This window comes from Gossypium raimondii, chromosome 1, assembly GCF_025698545.1.
Source record: "Gossypium raimondii isolate GPD5lz chromosome 1, ASM2569854v1, whole genome shotgun sequence".
Classification (NCBI taxonomy): Eukaryota; Viridiplantae; Streptophyta; class Magnoliopsida; order Malvales; family Malvaceae; genus Gossypium; species Gossypium raimondii.
Genome location: NC_068565.1, coordinates 50,998,106 through 51,020,907, shown reverse-complemented (window position 1 = coordinate 51,020,907; position 22,802 = coordinate 50,998,106). Strand labels below are relative to the sequence as shown.

The 22,802-nt window shown below is 29.9% G+C and overlaps 2 protein-coding genes and 1 long non-coding RNA gene across 4 annotated transcripts; 2 read left to right on the top strand and 1 right to left on the bottom strand.

Moving 5' to 3' along the window:
• Positions 1-7,122: 7,122 nt before the first annotated feature.
• Positions 7,123-9,758, bottom strand: LOC105786431 (elongation factor 1-alpha). Of its 2 annotated transcripts, none has more exons than XM_012612852.2 (3): positions 9,533-9,758; positions 8,244-8,714; positions 7,123-8,148 (listed from the first exon to the last, which is right to left on the bottom strand). In XM_012612852.2, the coding sequence occupies exons 1-3, from the start codon at positions 9,728-9,730 to the stop codon at positions 7,267-7,269; spliced, it is 1,551 nt and encodes a 516-aa protein (XP_012468306.1). In that variant the 5' UTR covers positions 9,731-9,758; the 3' UTR covers positions 7,123-7,266. The 2 variants fall into 2 exon arrangements, with proteins under 2 accessions (XP_012468306.1, XP_012468307.1); XM_012612853.2 differs by having other exon boundaries at positions 8,244-8,725; positions 9,533-9,677.
• A 3,645-nt stretch (positions 9,759-13,403) lies between these two features.
• Positions 13,404-14,324, top strand: LOC128039783 (uncharacterized). The gene is made up of 2 exons (XR_008194430.1): positions 13,404-13,783; positions 13,872-14,324. It is a non-coding gene; the product is annotated as an uncharacterized LOC128039783 (long non-coding RNA).
• A 4,226-nt stretch (positions 14,325-18,550) lies between these two features.
• On the top strand, positions 18,551-21,406 carry LOC105786432 (cell number regulator 8). Its single transcript, XM_012612854.2, has 3 exons — positions 18,551-18,991; positions 19,546-19,748; positions 20,840-21,406. The coding sequence occupies exons 1-3, from the start codon at positions 18,688-18,690 to the stop codon at positions 21,077-21,079; spliced, it is 747 nt and encodes a 248-aa protein (XP_012468308.1). The 5' UTR covers positions 18,551-18,687; the 3' UTR covers positions 21,080-21,406.
• Positions 21,407-22,802: the final 1,396 nt, after the last annotated feature.

Below are 22,802 nucleotides of genomic sequence, written 5' to 3'. Positions count from 1 at the left end.
AAAATTTAATTAGACCGCTCGAAATTTTTGGAAACTATTTGCAAATTCTCATTGTAACTTTTAATTTTTTAATTTTAATTAAGCTCACTTGAACTATGTGTAATTAAAAACGATATTGTAATTACTTAAATTTAACAAAAAAAGTAATTGCATTAATAGTTGGACTTAAAATATAAAATTTAAAAGAGTAAAGAAATTAAATTCTTGAAAATAAAAATATAAGGACTAAATTAGAAACTTTCAAAAATATTTTAATATATTTTTTATTTATTTTTATTGTTTTGATTTTTGATTTTTATTTATTAAATAAATAGCAAAATGTAATCTAATTTTTAAATTAATTTAAAGATTTATTATATAAAATAATATTAAAAATATATAAATTCGAATATTTTCTTTTATTTTAGAATTTGAAGAGAAATTTATAAATAATAGTAATAATTGCGTTTAAAAAAATTCCAACCCAGCTAACCACAATTTTGTTTTTATTTGGACACATAATTGCAAAATGACTTTTAAGAATATATTAAATATAATCTTTCTTGTCTTACACTAAACCAATTTATTCCTCTAGTAGACCTGTCCATGGGCCGGGCGGCCCGGCCCAGCCCGACGGTCCGTCCGAAATATGGGAGGGTTTGGGTAAAAATATAGACCCAAAATATGGGCTTGGGCAAAATTTTAGGCCCGTTTAAAAAATGGGCCGGGCCTCGGGCAAGATTTTTTTGGCCCAGGCCCGGCCCGGCCCGAAAAATATTAAATATATATATTTTTTATTTTTAAAATATAATATTTTTTTATTTTAAGTTTATTTACTTTCATTTCCTTGACTAGTGTTACAAAATAATAATAATAAAACATCAAGTTTGTTTTACTAATCAAATGTTAGATTTTGTTACAACAATTAATACAATTAATACAATTAATAATTTGATAAATTTACTAATCAAATGTTAGATTTTATTACAACAATTAATACAATTAATAATTTGATAAATTTACTAATCAAATGTTAGATTTTATTACAACAATTAATACAATTAACAATTAATAATTTGATAATTTTACTAACAATTAATTTTAATAACAATTAGTTTTAATTTTATTAAAAAAATAATTTTAATTTTAATTTTAATTAAAAATGGGCCGGGCCGAGCCGGGCTCGGGCCCCATATTTTTTCTTCGGGCCGGGCCTAGGTAAAATCTCAGGCCCATATTTCGGGCCGGGCCCGGGCCTAATAAATGGTCTGATTTTTTATGGGCCCAGACCGAACCCGGCCCGGCCCAGCCCATGGACAGGTCTATCTTGTAGATTATGAAAAGGGCCCAAAAAAATTATCTTTTTACTATCCTTGAATTTTTTTAACAATTGGGATTCGTCAAAATCAAATCTCAAAGTTTGTAGAAACCATTTTCCAATCGTCGATCATTCATTGTCAAATCGTTGTGTTTTCCACGCCAAGATCCCTCTTGACCAGCTAAGAGACTTAACCTTTTAGGATTTTTTGTAAGACGTTTTGAATGGCAGGGCGGGAATCAAAAGCCTAGAGTTTTCTAGAAGTTTTCATGGTTGTCAATTGTTTGGCCATTGAGCAACTGTTAATCATCCCCCACCATCCCTAGTCACGCCCTTAATGGCAACCATCAGTTATTTTCCAAGCATATTGTGAAAAGGCCCCTTGAAATAATATTTTTTGTCAATTGGTTTCATTCTGATCTGGCATCACTTGGTTACCATCCGTGACTTTTTTTTAATTCCTAGTGACTCCAGTTTCCTAATCTTTTATGATTCAAATCATAAATGATTTCGCTATCATATCAATAAGGATTTGCATAAAGGCTCATCGTATCAAAGCTCTATTCGTCTCCATGGCTAAAAGATGTCAATGTTATATATCATGATCTCTTCTTGCTCCCACTCTATCATCAATGAGGCTTTGTCTATCAAAGACTGATATGCTTTACATGACTTTCGAGGCTTTGTCTTGCATGAGATCGAGGTTCTCAACTGCTTTCCTTTTTTTCACGTAGCTTGGTCTATGGCTTTGTTGGCTTTTGTTTGTATAGGATGCAGGTCCTCATTTAATATAATCCCTTATTTCTTTAAGAAATAAAATGAATATTTGAACCCCAAAAAAATCATTTACACCTATATAAAACCCTCCTAAAAAGTAAAGTACCAAAAAGAAACATTTTCCCTACATGGCTCCCAACCCACCTTACAACAATCAATCAACCAAAAGGCATGTACCGCAAACACATTGTCTTCTCAAAATTTTCCCCTTCACGTAGCTTGTCTTTGAAATAAGGGTACTATTTGTCTCACCCAAAAAAGAAGGATGCGAAAGGGACCAACCGAATATTAAGTAAATCTTCGAGAAGATAAGCGCCTTTCGAATCATCATTAAGTACCAACTTGTTAAAACAAAATCTTACCTCGACTGATCACATCAAGTCAACTTAAACAACCCATTGGTCTAACTATGGGCCTCTCTACTCCTGAAATCTAGGCGTTAAAACCCTTAGTCAATGGGACGCATGACAAGCTTCGAGCTCTCTATAAAAACTTGTTCTTCACCAAGGAACCCCAAGTTATCTTTTACCATAAACCTTTGAAAAGAACTTGTCAACTATACGAAATAAATATCAACGATTCTTGATAATACGATTAGAGGTAAATTTAAAGGAGCATGGGACTTGAACTTTCCAAAAATAAAAATATTGCTTGTTTAGTGCCCTTTAAAATGATAAAATTATAAATTAATATTGATAAAAAATCTTTTAATTCTTTAAAATTATAAATTAATAAATGATGAAATTATATTTAACCTACTCGATCCAGCATCTTTTTTGTTTTATAGTTTGGGTCACATAATTACACTATTGTTCTTAATGATTGCATGAAATTGTGATTATTATTAATGAGTTGGTAAAATTAGATACTTAATGAGGCATAATCTAACTAGCCAACTCTACAAATACTGAAGTTCTTGTCCTAATTTGTTTTTATTTAATTTCAACAATAAAAATATATTAGATGGGTCCATCGAAAATTTATTTTAAGGACCCTTTTCATCACATTATTCATGGTCTCTTTTCAATTATTCAATTATACTTTAACAAAAAAATTTCATGCCATTGACACTTAATTTTGGTAATTATTTTATCCCGAACTTGGAACCCTGAATCCCAAACATTGAATCCTTAACCTTAAACCGAACATAGAACCTTGAATTCCAAACTCCAAAACTAAAACCCTAAACTTGAATTTTAGATTTCGAGGTTTAAGATTCAGGGTTCGATGTTCAGGATTTAGGATAAAAAAATTACCAAATTTATGTGTCAATGACATGAAAAATTTTGTTGAAATATCATTAAATAATTAAAAAGACGGTAAATAATATAATGAAAAGGGTCGGGTCCATAAAATAATTTCTCCCATTATTTGAATTTAAATAAAGATAATTATATGAATTAGTATCGATTAATTAATTTAAATTATAGGATAATGCTTGTTAATGTCACACTGTCATCATGTCTATGCTTGATAATATATAAGACGTGGACACACGTCTATTTCAAGAATAATTGGACACCCACAATTAAAATTAAGTCCAAATAATATAATTTGATTTTAAAATACAATAAAATAAAATAAAATCCAAATTATAATATGAAATTCCTTGGTTTAAATGAAAAAAATTTAATTGTATAGGCATTGGGTCCAATTTGTTGGAAATTTCAATGTTCCGTTGAAAATATCTGTCGTATTTTAAAATTTGAATCATAAAACGACAAAGAAAATATATTTTGGAGAAATTAATATTATTTGATTGAGGCTAAATAAATAAAAAACAATATTTATTCCAGAGCTGTCAATTCATTTCAAAATGTTACAAAGAGGTCCACAAATTTGACCATAGACAAAATGTATGTTACCTACTGAACTTTGAAATTGATTTAATCAATTTAATTGACCGAATTTGATTAAATTGGTAAAATCAGGGGCGAATTTAGAAAATTCTTTAGGGAGGTCGAAATTAAATTGTAATTTTGAAATGATTAAATCAAAATTTTGTCATTTTTAAGATGGGCCAAAGTGTAATTTTACTTTTACTAATTTAGAATTTTAAATATTTTAGGGGGCCAGGGCCCATAAAATTTCAAATATATTTATAATATATAAATATTTAACTCAGGTCTCAAATTCAATCAAATTGTTTATCAATTCACAAACCAGCCAAACCTATAAATTTTTTGGTTTAATCGAAAATATTGATCAAATTTAAGTTAATTCAATTTCACTTGTTATAATCATGATCGATTCGTTAATCAATTAAAATTTAGAATTAATCGATTAAATTAATTTTTATTTTTTTTAATCGAACCGATGGGTTACTCTTTTCCGACAAATAAATACCCCTTGCTTGGCCCATAATTAATTATAGTTGTAACCACTTTTGATTCTAACAAACCCATGTTCTAACAAACACATTGATGATCTTATCCCCTTATAATTGTGTTCAAAATATTTCATATTCCAATTGGTTAATTTATTATACAAACTTGAAAATACATTATTTTGAAGTAATAACATTGGGATTAATAGTGGTTATAGAAAGTGGTAATAGACTTCTTCTATACATATTTGGGTCGAGTTCAAATTCTAAAATTATCATTATTGAAAAAATTTATCCAAATATCACTCGAGTCTAAACAATATTATTTTAAGATTGTAAAACTGATAAAAACAGTGTAAGTAATAATATTGGACAACCATGACAAATTCCATCCATTTATGGGTGCAAGGAAAATTTTGTCTAAGTCGAAAACGATTCACATAATAGTGTTGAGAGTCGAGAAAAAAAAGTTAAGCATAAGATATCATGGTTGAAAGGGAGTGAAGTGGTTGAGTCATGTATACATGGATTTGGAAATTGTTGAGGGGAGATCGGTTTTATTCTGGGAGATAAATTTTTAGAGTGTCATCCAGGGAGCCAACAAACCTCTCAACAATAGAGGTATTGTGTTTGAGGTGTCTATACTCGGGTTTTATCTTCCAACTCCGAGAGTTAAGTGGTAGTGTTCTTACCCACTAATGTCATTTAAGGACATGAGTTTAAACTCCACCAAGACTAATTGTTCACATCTCCTCGAAGTCAAGAGACAAAACATAAAGCCCCGAGTAAAATACCTCCATCGTTTAGGGATTAACCAGCTTCTTGAATGACACTTTAAGAAGATATCTCCCAGAATAAGACCAACTTCCTCTGGACAGAAATAATTAGAGAATGTATTACCTATCTATTTGAAGTCGGGTCGGACATGACATGGAAATTACCCACGTATTAAACATGCATGATTTAACAGTCCAAAGACTGTTAGCCCTTGAAATCTCGTAACTATGCGAAGTACAGATTCGAAAAATATATTTAGTTGCCTGTAAAGTTCCTAGAACTGTGGGGTGACCCCATCTCTTAAGGTCCCAAAGGATTTTAAATGTTGAATAAAATTAAGGAAGCAATATTATATTCTATTATATTATATTTGTTATACACTAATGATTACTAACTCGAAACCTGAATGAGATTCGGGTTGCCTACCCACGACCCGATTAGGCCCCGCCAGATGGATATGTGCGAGGCATATAGCGAAAGGACAGCTAGGTAGGGGAGCTCGCAATATCAGCTCGCACGAGTCAAAGGGAGTTCGCATGTAATGGGCCGTGAGGTCTAGCAGGCAATCCAGAACGGTACACGTGTTCAACATGCCCGAAGCTTACTCAGAATGTCAGTCCTATGAATAGTGGGGTCAATTCCATGAACAGTAGAGTCAAACTATGAACAGTAATAATATGTCTAAATACATGAATGTTTCTTTTAATGAGACACATAGAAAAATTATTCAATAATATTATATTATAAATCTGTGGATGAGAATTAAAATAATGACAAAGTAGATTAATTTGCATTGAATTAATTTAATTAAAAACATGTTATAGCAAGAACATGTTTTACATTTTTTTTAATTATTTAATTTTTGTAATTTGCCCACCAAAAGAAGCTTTGATATATCCACCTACTAGCCAGCATATTATATTCCATATTTTAGTTTCAATGTTGAATGACTAAAATTATTATATACCTAACAAAAGCATGATTTTTGCAGGCACTATGGAAGTTATATGAGGAAGAATTTGGTGAGGTTACATACTCAATTTGTTCAAGTTCTCCAAACAAATCGAGACCGTAAACGTTGGAAAGTCGGCGAAATGGATGATCTCGATCCACTCGTGATGCTCAGTGCGTTTCAATATAATATTACTTTGATTATCAAGCTCTGATTAATCTTCATAGACCGTAAATTTATCTTTAAACACCCAAATGCATATATATGTATGACCCCTTTTTTTTCTTTTTCTTTTTTTGTAATTTGGATACATTATTGGTATCAGAATATTGTTCCACAACGATCCAGAACAATGGTTGAGGAATAGCATAGTGAACAAATGGCAATTATTAATTTTTGCCACTAAACTTTGAAAGAGACTACTGATTGATTCTAAACTCTAGTTTTTGGCAAACCAGAAAGTGCGCCTTATCTTTTCATGTTCTCCTATGGATTTCTGCCACAAAAACTTGAGATATTTGCAAAATTGTCAGATCACCAATCACTACAACTTTTTTATATAATTATAAATATTTTCATTTTTATCAAATAAATTAGTTTCAATAATAATATAAAATTCATACTCAATTTATCGAATCGAACTAAAGATCTCTTTGAACATGTGTTTATCTCTAGTACAATACGATTAATTTTTTATCTTACGTTACAATACCACTACAATATTTAAATATTATATTTAATCTCATTTTTACACTAATCACAAATAAATAAATCCGTCAGATAAAAACGAGCCAATTTGAAACATGATATTAAATCGATTACAGATCAATTAAACCGAACTTTTAATTGGTCATCGTTCCATACTAAAAAGTATAGCTATGTAAAATTTGCCTCACCTATTCGCAAGTGAGAGCACAGCTGAAAAGAACAGTGAAGGCTGTGAATTATCTGTCGCTATTGGAAGCAATCGATATAATATATGAACACTCAGAATTGGAAAACATTAAAATATAAAACTAGGATTTGTTTAAAAAGCAAATCAAAAAGTCTCACAAAAAGTAAATTTTAAAGTCCAAATTTAAGATAATTGTCCAAAGCTGTAATGAAAACTGATATAATTCTCTCTCAAATAATCTCTCATTTCTTCTTGGCAGCAGATTTGGTGACCTTAGCACCAGTTGGGTCCTTCTTCTCAACACTCTTGATGACACCGACGGCAACAGTCTGGCGCATGTCACGGACAGCAAAACGTCCAAGTGGTGGGTATTCAGAGAATGTCTCAACAACCATGGGTTTGGTGGGAATCATCTTTACCATACCTGCATCACCGTTCTTCAAGAACTTGGGTTCCTTCTCGAGTTCCTTGCCAGATCGTCTGTCAATCTTGGTCAACAGTTCGGAAAATTTGACAGCAATGTGAGAGGTGTGGCAGTCGAGGACTGGGGCATAACCATTTCCAATTTGGCCAGGGTGGTTCATGATGATAACCTGAGAGGTGAAGTTGGCAGCTTCCTTGGCCGGATCATCCTTGGAGTTTGAAGCAACAAAACCACGTTTAAGATCCTTAACAGCAACGTTTTTAACGTTGAACCCAACATTGTCACCAGGGAAAGCTTCCGGGAGGGATTCATGGTGCATCTCAACAGACTTAACTTCAGTGGTCAGACCAGTAGGACCAAAAGTAACAACCATACCGGGTTTGAGGACACCAGTTTCAACACGACCAACAGGGACAGTTCCAATACCACCAATCTTGTAGACATCCTGAAGTGGAAGACGGAGTGGCTTATCCGAGGGCCTCTTGGGCTCGGTGATCTGGTCAAGAGCCTCAAGGAGAGTAGGACCCTTGTACCAATCGAGGTTTGTAGATCTCTCGATCATGTTGTCACCCTCAAAACCGGAGATTGGGACAAATGGGATCTTCTCAGGGTTGTAACCAACTTTCTTAAGATAAGAAGAGACTTCCTTGACAATTTCATCAAACCTTGCCTTTGAGTACTTTGGGGTTGTTGCATCCATCTAATAATACCAAATGACAATCAAAAATCAGTTCCAAACAACCGAAAACAGTTACCAATTACAATATAATACAATAAACAAGTTCTAAACTTTACCTTGTTGCAGCAGCAAATCATCTGCCTAACACCGAGGGTAAAAGCAAGCAAAGCATGCTCACGAGTCTGACCATCTTTAGAGATACCAGCTTCAAAACCACCAGTGGTCGAGTCAATAATGAGAACAGCACAGTCAGCCTGTGAGGTACCGGTAATCATGTTCTTGATAAAGTCACGGTGTCCAGGTGCATCAATAACGGTGCAATAGTATTTGGTGGTCTCAAACTTCCACAGGGCAATATCAATGGTGATACCACGTTCACGCTCAGCCTTAAGCTTGTCAAGCACCCAAGCATACTTGAATGACCTTTTGTTCATTTCAGCAGCCTCCTTCTCGAACCTCTCAATCACACGCTTGTCAATACCACCAAGCTTGTAGATCAAATGACCGGTAGTGGTCGACTTGCCAGAGTCGACATGGCCAATGACAACAAGGTTGATGTGAACCTTCTCCTTACCCATTATAAAACTCTGGAGAGAAGCTGAAAGTCAAAAACAACAAACTCCATATATAAATAACAAATAACAAATCTAAAACCCTACCAAGTTAAGAAAAACTAATCAAGTTAAAATTCCACAGATTCAACAAGATAAAAAGTGGCTGCTGGGATTCGAGCCCATGTCCTCCATAGGTATGGAGTTCTTTCCACTGAACTACAGCCACTAGATCTTAAAATATACTTTACCATGAAAACTATCTTTAATTCTTTTGATAATTTTCATTAAAAATTTTCGCTTAGGCTGAATTTGCTTCAATAGATCGGTTTTCACAGAAATTATTTTCTCAAAAATATAAAATTAAAATTTTAAATCATAAAAGATTAAACGAACATAGATGCATAATACCTAAACACAAATCGATCAAAGGAAAAAAGTCAGATTAGATTATTTACGTAAACAACTAAATCACATAAAAATAGAACTAATATTTCGGCAAAAACAATCAGGTAAGATTATTTCTTCAAATCAATAAAACTAGCTTCTATATATCAGTTATCACAGGAATCATGACCACCAGAACTAAATTTAGAATTTTACTCCACCTTAGATGCATAGAATATAAATAAAATGGATCGAAACAAATAAAAATAAAGAACTACGAAATAAACGAATCATCCAGAAAAATAATCCAAAACAAACTTCGATTAGCATAAACTATAACTAAATCACGTAAGAAGTAGAACTAATAGACATATAAGCAAACAACCAATCAGAAGAGATTTACATCTTCTAATCAAAAGAATAAAATTTCAAAAAAAATTAAAAACATATAAGAATAGGATCTATACCTGTAAGCTTAAAGAGAAGACTAACTGAGAATCGCTACACAAAAAAGGCTCTCCACGTAATAGCTGAAATGAAAGTAGAAAGCAAGTGAGGGAGGCAGCCTCCTTTAGCTTAAGTAGCCAGTGATTCAACTTTGGTTTAACTAGGGTTTCTTTCTTACCCGTTGGATTAAAGATAATCCAACGGCTCATACTTGACATCTCACATCAGCAGCCACAAAGTTTTTTTTTTAAATAATTATTTTTGGATATTTCGTCCTTGCTTCCTTGTTAAGATTAGATGCCCTAATCTGACTTCATTTGCTCTGGAAAACCCTAAAGTACCCTTTAACTTTTTGCAAAATAAAACGAGAGTCCTTAAATATTTTAACTGACAATTCTACCCTCATTCTTTATTCGATTTTCGGTTTTTTGTTCTGAACTAGGGTGTTGTTAGACCTGTCCTCTAGTAGCTCTCTCAGTCCAATTTAGGTAGAGCTTAGATAAGTATTTTTTTTGTATCTCAAGCTGACTTGATTTAAATTCAATTTAGATAATAAAATATATTTAATATTTTATTAATTTTTGAATAGTAAAACGAGATTTTTGAATAGATAAAAAAGCCTTAGTTTGAATTCTTTAAAAAAACGGGTTTTAACCCAACCTGACCATGAACACCTCTAAGTGTAATTGAGTAAAATCGAGTTCAAGCTATAAGAAGCTAGGTTCAAACTTACTTAATTTGAGTTTTGCTTAGCATTGTAATTGAGTAAAACTAAGTTCAAGCTATAAGAAGCTAGGTTTAAACTTAGAGCTTAATTTTTGAGTCGAAAGCAGTTTAGAGCAAAAATTACAAATTTTTGCTTCTATTTTTTATTTTGGTTTTTGTCCCAAAAGAGCTATTGGGACAAAAAAATATTTATTTTAAGTAAGGTTAAACTAACCATTATTTTCATGTTTAAAGTTTGGGTTTAACTCTTCTGTTAAAAATATATATTTAAGTTTAACTCAAGATAAAAACTAAGCTACTCAAACTTGTTGGATTTGACTCAATTAAGTTGTTAAACCTAATAAAAATGAGTGAGTTCACAATTGTTTATGTTGGAATTGAAATTTTCAATATTATTTTTATAAAAAAAATTTAACCCATAGAACAACTAGAGCTCAAAATTTTACATTTAATTTAATCCATCCATATTAATTTATAGGTGAACAATACAACCTCTCTAATTGGGCCTCATTAATTTTCATATTTAAAGCCCAACTTGAGCCCAATCATTTGTTTAAATGAAATAATAAGATTGTTGCATTAAAATATTATCAACTTATTAAATTTGTTTTATTAAAAACATTAAATTTACAATTTATTACCAAGCACACACTCTATTGTTTAATTATTGAACCTGGATACTCATAATCTAGTGCCTCCATTGCAAAAAAATTAATTATTTTATAGGCGAGTGATCGTGAAATTTATTGCTCTAGGCTGATAAGTGTTTTTATTCATATTTTTTTTAATTTTATATTTAAATAATTTTTAAAAAATAGTCGCATACGCATGATTCGTCTTCTCAAGCATTCTAACAACATGCTATTACTCTATAAAATTTTTGTAACTCTTGATAAATTTAGAAGACAAAACCCTCATAAACAATAACACCAACGAATTACACATAAGGAATCCACCTCCCATCAATAAAAAGAACACACATTTCCTGGTGCTAAAACACCAAGTATCTACATGTTGTGTATATATAGGCATAATTTAAGAAACGAAACGATCCTTAACATTTATATATTTTTACAATTTAATCTTTACCTTTTTTAGCAATTATGACCTCAATGATTCAATTATTTTATTATTAACGAAAAAGTAATTTTGGAAATTAAATTTAGTTTGATTTGGATTTTTTTTTTAATAGTTAAAGTTAGAGTTGTCCATAGGTTGGGTTAGGTCAGGTTCGGATCGAGTCAAGTAAAAAATTTAGGCATGGACTCGACCCAAAAAAATAGGCTTAAAATATTTAAATTATTCTTTATATAAAAATAAATTTAAAAAATATAATACATTAAATATACTAAAAATATTAAAATAAATGTACTTAAATAACACTAAGATAAGTGCAACTTAACAATCAAATACCTCTAAAATAGTAGTAGAATTAATAATAAAACAAGAGTTATACAATATCCAAACAATAACAACATAAATAGTAACAATATAAAAACGAAACGATGGCAATGAAAAACAATAAAAAAACAATCATTTTTTTTCAAATTCAGGTCAAGCTCGGGCCAAAAAAACTTACCCGAGACCCGACCTATTTAGGAAACGAGCATTATTTTTTATCCAAACCCATTTTCTAAACCTATCTTTTTATCTAAATTTTCATAATTTTCGATCGAATCGAGCCATGAATAATTCTAGTTAAAATTCTGTATTTTTATTTATTAAAAATTTCAATATAAATATGACACGTCGACATCATTACCATATTATAACAGTGTGTAATATTTGGTTAAAAAGAACAACTTAGTGTTCAAATATATGGTGGGGAAATTCATCACCGACTGTCCCCCACACCACAAAGCTAAAATAAACATCATCAAGACTAATGTCACCATCAATACTATGCCCCCAACTTTCATTACTAAAAGGGGTAAATATCAAATCTATACGTAAATTTTAGTTCAATATGCAATTTGATACATAAAAATTGATTTAGTATAATTACACACTTAAAACTTGAATCGTAGTTCATACTTATACGCGAAACTATAAATTTGATTCAATTGTACACATCTAAATTAACAAAACGTATATTTATTTCTATATTGGATTTAGAGTGGGTTTGGATGGGCAGTGAGGTTGTGGTGTGGTGCATTTAGCTTATTTTTTATCTCACACTACAGTATCGCTCCAGTATCAAATCTCACCGCCAACCGCAAGTAAACGCGTCGCCCATTTAAACCCACCCTAAATATAATTGTTTGTGTATATAATATATCAACGTAAAATAATGCTAATTCGATAATGCTGTTAGTGATTTATAAAAATTGAATCAAATCAAAATTTCATATATAAAATTCCACAAAATCAAAGTTCATGTATAACATTACACATTAGATCAAAGTTCATGTATAATTTTGATATTTATCCCATATTAAAAAAGGAAAAAAATAACAATAACAGCAACAATACTAATTTTTTAAACTTAAAGTAATTAATATCAAAATTTAACTATTAAATTAAACAAAAAAACAAAAAACAAAAGAGTAGGTGTGAAGAATGTGAAATCCAGCCAGCTAGACTTCATTGCCAATGGCATGTCCCTCATTTAACACACACATGGACTTGTCCCATGCTTCAATTCTTAGAAAATTAATAACATAAAATGCATCATTAATGTGTAAATTCGTATATTTTTATTATATTTATCTTAATATTTATTATTTAAAATTTTATTTTAATTTGTATCACCGATGAAACCCATTATTTTTATAAAAAATAAATATTTTTCAGGTCCACCATAATTTTCCTTGTCTCAAATTTGCCATTACAACCAAATTCAAATTAAACTTAAATTCGTTACCTATCTTTTTAGTCGCGTCATGAGTATGTCATAATTTAATAATTTCTAGAAAGATTTATATTTAGTCGTGTGTTAAAAATAATTTATTTATTATTGATGCATCATAATATGATCTATTGATGTACATGAACTTATATCGTGTATAAATTCAAACCCCGAAATCCTAATTACAAGCAATGTATCCAAATAACTATGATCGGATAATCGAAATAAATCTGAACCTAAATCAGAATAAATCTGAACTGAAAACTCATATGTAATTTACTCATAATGAAACATAAACTTGAAATTCTCGAAACATCAACTTTATCATTAAACCGAGACATACTAAAAGGGAATTGAGTGTGTGGTGTTTAGTTATGCTTAATAAATGTTCCAACCAAATCCAACACACCTTCTCAACTCATTGCTGTATAGATGCCGACGGTTTCATCTTTTCAATACCCAATTATTATTTTACCCCCTATTCAATTTCTTTTTTGGTCCCTCATTGCTTTATTTTCATCACTTAAATTCTCTCTTATCCACCCTTTTATATACCATCACCACCTTCTCAACTAATAACTTACATTATTCATCATCTTCTTCTTCATTTCCATGGAGTTTACTATCATCAAATCTAGACCCATCTCCATTCTTTTGCTTCTCCTTCTCTTACTTTCCATACCCTATTTTTCAACAGGTTATTTTTGTACCCTTTTCTTTTTTAGGAGGAAGTTTAATTTAATTTAATTTAATTTGATGTTGTTGCTGTTTTTTTCAAATCAAAGGTAGCTTCGATGTTTCGGAAAAAGAAGTTTATGAGATTGATTATAGAGGTCCAGAAACACACACTTCGATCCCTCCGCCTGGTCACGGCCATCGCAGTTCGGTTCACCAACAAACTGATTTACCAACTCATGAATTAAGAAGTGTAAGTTTATATATATATATATATATATATATATATATATTCATTTTCATTGATTTTATTTATTTATTTGGGTTTTGGATTGATTTTGCAGGAAATAAAATTCATGGGTGAAATAAGACAGTTTTGAATTGAATGGGTTTTTAAAAGCTTTTGTTGTAGTTTATATATAGCTATTTAGTTTTCTAGATTTGAATATCATATGTAAAAATTTGAGATATTTATTTAAAATTGTATCGTCGACGTTAATTTGTAAATTTGGATGGTGTGATTTTGCATCTATATATAAGATTTAGAGTTTGATTAAATGAAATTATATTTATATAAATTTACAGATGAGTTAAAATAATTACTCAATTAAATTATAAATTTTAATTTTCAATTAACATTAATTTCGAATTTAAATGTTGAATAGCAGCTATTATTATTCCCTCAAAAATTTGAAGTTTATAATATTTTATGAAGATAAATTTTAAAACTATACGTAAATTATGATTTAATGTGTAATTTTATACATAAAATTTTGATTCGATTAAATTCTCGTGAATTATCAACTTAATTAACGATATAGTATCATTTTATGTTTATATATTGCATAAATAAATAAAATATTTATCCAATAAAAAATAAATTAATGTATTTATTTAAATATGTATGGTTGAATCAAAATTAAAATTTCATGTATATATTTAAATCACAATCAAAATTTTATGTATCAAATTATACATTGAATAAAAATTCATATATAATTTTCAGATTTATCCTATTTTCTTCTACTAATAATAAATATATAGTTGAAATTTACTTGAAAATATATTAAAAAAACAAAAAAAGGTTCATTCGTTTCCATTTTTTATTATTTCGTTTTTGTTTAAGTAAAATGAATCAAAATCGTTAAAAATGAGAAAATTTTATAAAAAAAAGTTACATTGCCATGTAAATTTAAATAAGATAAGAATGGATGATTGAATATTAATTTGATTGGTATGGATATTGTTACCAATTAAACTTGTTCATGAGTCGGGCTATCCGTCCAGGCTTGTCCGAAGTTTGAGAGGGTTTGAGTAAAAATATTAGGCTCGAAAAATGGGTTTGAACAAAAAAAATAGAGCCATTTAAAATATGAGATAGGCTCGGGCTTAAACATTCAAGGCCCGAGCCTGAGCCAACCCATTTTTAATTTTATAATACTTTATATTATGTTATTTTTATATATATATTATGTAATTTAGAACACATTAAAAAAATAAACTTATAATAAATATATAATACTACTCAAATATAAGCATTAAAATAATATTAAGATGACTATATAAAAAAATTCAATAAATAAAAAATGTAAAAAATTATTAAATATTAAAATAAAATAAAATAAAATAATTAAAAATAATTAAAGATAATATGGGCGGGTCTAAAAAATGCTTGGGTTAGTCTTTTGCAAATATGGGCAAGTTTTGGTAAATTTTAAGCCATATTTCGAGCCAAGTTGGACTTGGGCAAGCATAAAGTATATTAATATCATGCTTAGGCCCAACCTTGCCCGACCCATGAACACATCTATTCCCAATGCAAAAGGACGTGGATTTAAGTGCGGCGAAACGTATTATCTTCTTATTTATGGGTGGGGGAGGCTATACCTAATTCTAGGCTTTGACAAGACTTACCTATCACTTAACACATAATAAATTCAATTATTTTTATTTTATTTTATATTATTCTTTATCAAATAATCTAATTATTTTTACATTTAATTTTAAATAATATATCAAATATATTTTATTACTTATATTCAACAATTAATTTTTCTGTATTGTTTTTCAGGTTAATTTTTAATTTATCAAACGTAATTTTATTCGATTTTTTTCTATTTCATTTAAATAGAAATAAACTAATAAATTTATTAAATTAAGCTAATTTGATTAAATTTTGAGCCGAAAACCATAATTTAAGAGGCAATAATTGTGGAGTTTGAATTTAAATGTCGAAAATATTTATTCTGTTGAATCACATGTTAGAGAAATGAATTTTGTGGAGTAATGTCAAATCATGGTTAATCATACTAAATCATACTATGATAAGTACTAATTCATAATTGCATGCATTAATTAAACTTATTTAATTCCAAGGTGTTGAACATCAATTTTATCTACAATAATTAATCAAAATATATTGAATGGGTCAGTTCGGAACTGTTTTTAGAATTTAATATAATTCAAAAACGAGTCAAACTTGATTTCGATAAAATGTTCAATCTGAATCGGCCTAATTCGCTCAGTATTAATATTTTTATATGAAAAGAAATTTAAAATATAATACATTAAACACACTAAAAACATGAAAATAAATGTTTCCTAACCATTTGAAAATCCATTAAAAAATATTTATACTTAAATAACACTGAGATAATTACAACTCATTAAACAAACTCCTCTAAAATAGTAAAAAAACAAAATAAAAACAATATAATAGCAAATTATAGATGTGATCATGGGTTGGGCTACCCGGCCCGCCCGAAAAATGGGGGGATTCGGGTAAAAATATAGGCCTGAAATATAGGTTTGGAAAAAAAACGAGGCCCGTTTAGAAAACTGGTTGGGCCTCGGTAAAACTTTTTTGGCCCGGGCCGAATTATATATTAAATATATATTTTTATTTTTAATCCAATATATATTAAATATATACTTTTTTGGTGTTGTAAAATTTAATATGGGCCAGGCCGGGTTCAGACTTAGCAATTTTCTTTCGGGCCGGGCTTGGACAAATTTTTAGGCACATATTTCGCGCGGAGCCGGGCCCGGGGCCTAGAAAAAGGGCCTAAAATTTTGTCTAGGATCGGCCCATGATCACCTCTTTAACAACAACAAAATAGTAGCAAAAAGAAAAAAAAAGCAGATTTGGGGCGGGCCAAAAAATCTTACTCGAGGTTCAACCCGTTTAGAAAACGAGCATTATATTTTTTTTTAAACTCATTTTCGAAAATATATATTTGCCCAAACCCTTTCACTTTTCAGATGAGCTTTCGAACCTAGACGAATAGCCCGACCCATAATCAGATCTTTTACAAGTAAAATATATTTGGCCATTTTCTTATTCTTTAAATTAATTAGAGCTGGATTATTTACAATGTAAGTGAATATTTTTTTAAAAAAAATTTGGTGGTTAAAGTTATTAATTAATAATAATAATAATAATATATTTTTAAAATTTTTATTTATGACTTAACAAACTTAAATTTAGACTTCAATTTTTGACTAATGGGCCGTATTTGGGATTAAGACATGATAAAGACAAATCAACTTCCGACAGATGGAATCAAAATTACCGTACTAAGACAGCAATATTATAATAAATACACAAATAAATCATTTTGGTTTAATTTAATCCTCAGTCCCTATAATATTTGAGGTTTTGAAATTTAATACCTTTACTTTTAATTCTAAAAGTTTAGTCTTTTTACTTATTTGATTAAAAAATTAAAATCCAAATTTACTACATTAGTGACTGACTTTTGTCAAATTTTAATACATATTATCTATTAAATATTAAATATCAAAATCGATAATCTATAAAAAGTCATAATATTAGATTTTGATACAGGGAGAACAATTTTGGTTAAAATTAAAAAGTCGATTTAATTGATTGTCGATTTGAGTGGTTGGGTTACGTTTTTATTTTGTTGATTATTTTGATTGGTTATCAGTTTTGAATTTTAAACTGATTCGAGAGAAAAAAATTTTAATTTAATATATTTTTATTTTTTTAAATATCTAAATTGCTCCTCAAACTTTAAAATATTCTAATTACATCCTCAAACTATAGATGTTATATTAATAATGTTCTTCTATTACTAAAATTATTAATTTAACCGTTAAATGAGAGGCCGATCTCATGTGATATAATTTAAAATGAAAATTATAAAGCAAAATGAATATCATAAAAATATTGGTTTTGAAGTTTCAAAGTTTTTACAGAAACTACCATTTACTCTCTTTCTTTTTGTTTTACTTTATTTTTAAAAATTATGCGGAAAATGTGTATTTATCTTTTTAATTTTCATTTTAAATTATGACACGTAAGATTTTATATATCATTTAATGGTTAAAAATTTGAGATGTAATTAGAACATTTTGAAGTTTAGAATGAAAGTCGTAGTTTAGGAATGTACGATGCAATTAACTCTTTATAATATATAAAATAAATTCATATTATTTAAGCTCAAAATCCAACTCAATAACTAAGTCGATTAATCAATCGACTTAAAATCAAATTAGTTACGTCGATTCTTAAGCTTTAATTCAGATGGATTAATTCTTATAGATCACGTTTGGCTAAGGCAGTTAAATAAAAAATTGATCCAACTCATCGAAAAAACTGAATACTCTCTTACTTTAATCTTCGATTGAGAGATTAAACTCTACAAAATGAAAGTAGAGAAACTAAATTTCAAATTCATAAAAATACAGGGATTTGAAGCAGAATTAAACCATTTTCTTTTTTCTTTTTTTCTTACACGCAAAGAAGCTAACACCAAAATATTGAGACCATTTGTGACCACTCATACTTTTTTCTGTCAAAATTTAGATCCGAATCTAATTCTACGATTTTCTTTAGAGTGTTAAATTTGATCTTTCTCTTCCAAAATCAATTCCAAAAAGAGAGAAAATCCCACCAAAAAAATGGCGAATTCTAATGACAACAACAACGACGAGCACCATGAATCGAGTCCTCTTTTGAGCAAACAAGTGGCAGACCAAGATTTGAAGGAAAAACCTAGTGGTAAAAAGGCAAAAGAAGCTGCCGCCGAGGTGCCAGCTCATCCGGTAGTTGCTACCGGAGATGGGTTTGGGTGGACAGCTGATGGGTTGCCGTTGGTCCACCGGAGTGTCGTCGGAGAACCCTTGGGTCGATCTCAATGGAACTCATCTCTCCTTGCTTGCCTTGGCCGTAACGATGAATTTTGCAGCAGCGACATTGAAGTCTGTAAGTCTTTTTATTGGATCTGATACTGTGATGAATTTGTTCGATTTGGGATTTTTCCATAGATTAGAAGGATAAATTGTCAATTGCTTAGAAATCTATGCTTATGCCACCATATATGCAATTGATTGAACATAGTTATTAGCTTAAAGCTGATATTCTTATTATTGTTTTTGTGTAAAAGAAAATTGTTCTTGATTGTAGAGAAATTGGAATTTAGAATGGAAAAAAATATGGAAAAAAAAAATCAAAAGATCAATTATATTTGTGTAAAGAAAAGATAGATTCTGGCTAGTGAACTCGAAGCTTAATCCGGTTCATAGGTTAGCCGAGGCGATATTTAGCGGATTTGGATTCAAATTTCGATATCTTGTATTATATTTAGCGGATTTGACTTATGAACTCAGGTTTTAATCCGGTTCATGTGGTTAGCTGAGTTGATTTAGCAGATTTGGATTCAAATCTCAGACCTTTTATGATTTCTGTAGTTCGAATTTGGATTAATTTATGTGTGCTTATTTTGGTTGGGATTTCTAAGTGTGATGTTTTTTGGCTAGGTCTCCTTGGAAGCTTGGTCCCTTGTGTGCTATATGGAACCAATGTCGAAAGACTTGGATCTGATCCCGGGACATTTGCAAATCACTGCTTGCCATACTCAGTTCTTTACCTAATCGGTAATTCATTTTTTGGCTGGAATTGCCTTGCACCATGGTTTTCGTACGCTACTCGTACTGCCATTCGGCGAAAGTTTAATCTCGAGGCAAGTTGTTCATATCTTTCATCTTCTTTAACTTCATCTTTGAGATGATCAATATACCTAGTTCGTTAAGCATAGTGTGGCTTTGCATTTGGTGTTTGAAACTGCTTTCTATCTGTATATAGAATATTTTGTCAACCGGTGTTTCTTTTCCGATAGTAATAACATAGTTCGATGTCTTCTACCATCCTATGGTTATAGGGAAGTCGATGTTCGGTTGTCTACTCATTTCCGTACAAATTGTTACCTTGAACTATTGAATTAGTTCATCCTTGGTTGTGTTTTTCTTGTGGAAGGACAACAAGGAGTTTTATGCCTAGAATAAAAAGAACAATACGAATCCCAGGTTTAGCTTAGTTGATTCATCCAATCACCTTTTTAAAGGAGACATATAGTAGATTTGAAGTTCGAATACTAATATTTGAAACCATTTCTTTTATTTCTAAGTTATGGCCTTTTCCCTATACCGGAAAAAGAGAACTATACGAACTGGGGAAAAGCTTTGAAGGCTGGTAAAGTACTATGGAGGCCCTTATAGTAGAAGTTGGATTGTATTTTGTTCCATCTACTCAAAAAAAGGACAAGTTAGTCCCTATATGTTAGATCAAAGAGAAAATTGGTTAATCTGTTAAAAATTCCATCTATTTTTAATATTAAAAACTGGTCCATGTATGTCAACAAGAAGTACACATGGCATACCCTGTGTAACTATCTGACTACTTCATCAGCTACGCTAGTTTTTAATAGTAGAAATAGATGAATTTTTTAACAGAAATGACCGGTTTGCTCTTTGATCTAACATACAAGAGCTAGTTTACTCATTTTTTGAGTAAAGGGGGTAAAATACAATTTGACTCTTATTATAGGGGCCTTCATGGTGCTTTTACCTTTGAAGGCTTAATTTTGTGGTTATCTTCTATGTTGGTCCAACTCCTTTTTCTGTTTTAAGTATCTATTTTTGGCATCCGATTCCATCTAGCTTGTGCTTGGACAAAGAAAATTTGACCTCGAGTCAGTCCAGTCCAAATGGATGGATTCCGTATCTAACACTCACACTTGAGTCCATGTAACATCAATTTCCTTTGGATGAACAGGGAAGCTGCGAGGCACTCCATAGGTCATGTGGATGTTGTGGAAGCTGCGTAGAAGATGAGTTGCAACGTGAACAATGTGAATTAACCTGTGACTTAGCAACCCATGTCTTGTGCCATCCTTGTGCCGTTTGTCAGGAAGGTCGCGAGATTCGTCGAAGGTTGCACCATCCAGGGTTCAATGCTCAACCTGTCTTCACCATGGTCCCTCCTGGCGAGCAAACCATGGCCCGTGGAGCCTAATTTCATGTTCTGCCCATTCCCTACCTTATAACTAAAGGTAATCTAGTAGCTAGCTCAACAACATTTTGTTGCGTGATGTCTATGTTGTGAAAAATATATTGTGTGTAATGTGTTGTGGAAATAAAGTTAAAAAGCAGCTTTATGTTACATTTTCTAGTATGAAAGTTGATTGCTCTGTTATGGGCAGATCATATACATTTTGTGTATAAATATATTATGTTTTAAATATTTTATTTGGGTCAAATTGTAAGGATGGTTTCTGTTTTGTGTGAATTCAGTCTGTATAATTTGGTTAATAAATGGTCCTCGTAAATTTTGAAATGTTAATTTTCAGTCCGAAATCTATTTTCTCTGTTAATTTATTTGACACGAAAAATCTTTGAACGAATGTAAAAGTATTATGGAGGCTATTATATTAGGCATTTTGCTCATTGTATAAAAGAATGGGCAAATTAGTCTTTATGCGTTAAATCAAAGAGCAATTTGGTCTTTTTTTGTTAAAAATTTTATCTATTTTTTTTCTGTTAAAAATTGGCGTGGCTGACAGAATAACTAGATACTTACGCATTGATAAGCATTATTAAAATCAAATAATAATTTAAGATATCAAATACTACGAAAAGGTTTTTTTTTGTTAACAATCTCATTATATGATTATATTTATTCTCCTTGACACTTAAAATTGCTAATTATTTCTCTCTAACCCATAAATAGAAGGATAATGCGCTTCATTGAATGAACAACAATGTCCAAGTTAATTGAACTAAGACTTAATCAACAAATACTACAAAAGAATATGTTCTAGTAATTCTTTAAATATTACATGAATGAAGATACCTTATTCATGTATCTATTTATAAGGCTAAATATTAATTTTAATTAGTATATTATTGTAATAATAATAAAGTGATAGTTAATTTAAAATGATAAGTGTAATTTAATATGAATACAAAATTTAATTAAGTGGTAATGATTGTTGAAACTAGGATATTCATTACCGATAGCAATGGCTAATTCCACGACCTCGATGTTCTCTAAAGTGGCAAATAACTAACTACAAAATGTATTTCATTTATATTGAATAAAATTTAATTATTATCGTATTTAAAATAAAATTTAATTTGTAAATAAATATTAATTTATTTAAATTATAAAACTCAAATTCTTATTATTTTTAATCTATTCATTTATATTGAATATTTTATAAATTTAAAATTGTTATAAATTAATAATATTATGATGCTATTTTAAAATATAGGACTAAAATTAATATATTATCGCGTCAATTAAAAGTTAATTAATATTAATTTATTATTATTACATAATAATTATTAACAAATTAATTATTTTAGTATGATTTAATAATATAATAAACAATAAAAAGTATTATGATATTTTTACAATTTTCCTTAAACTAAATTTGTATACATTATAGATATATTTTCCTATTCTTTTTAAAATAAACTATAATATATATTACATTTTCTTTCACTCACATAAGGCTATTAATGGCATGGTAGTCGGAACCGTTCATACCGGCTAATATGTACCGTTTTAGTCTTAAATTGATACAAAGTAACTTATGTATCGTTCCAGTCAAAATTTTAGCGTATTTTCAACTTATTTCAATCAAGCGTATTGACTTATAGGTACAAAATTTTGATATTTTAAATTAAATTTTAAATTTTATTTAAACACTTTAAATTTTCTATAATTATACTTA

Coding starts and splice junctions, on each gene's coding strand:
- LOC105786432 (XM_012612854.2), top strand. CDS start 18,688: ATGGCGAATTCTAATGACAACAACAACGACGAGCACCATGAATCGAGT. Junction 18,992..19,545: donor CAGCAGCGACATTGAAGTCT/GTAAGTCTTTTT, acceptor TTTTTTGGCTAG/GTCTCCTTGGAAGCTTGGTC. Junction 19,749..20,839: donor GGCGAAAGTTTAATCTCGAG/GCAAGTTGTTCA, acceptor TTGGATGAACAG/GGAAGCTGCGAGGCACTCCA.
- LOC105786431 (XM_012612852.2), bottom strand. CDS start 9,730: ATGTCAAGTATGAGCCGTTGGATTATCTTTAATCCAACGGGTAAGAAA. Junction 8,715..9,532: donor TCTTCTCTTTAAGCTTACAG/GTATAGATCCTA, acceptor GCTTCTCTCCAG/AGTTTTATAATGGGTAAGGA. Junction 8,149..8,243: donor TGATTTGCTGCTGCAACAAG/GTAAAGTTTAGA, acceptor TGGTATTATTAG/ATGGATGCAACAACCCCAAA.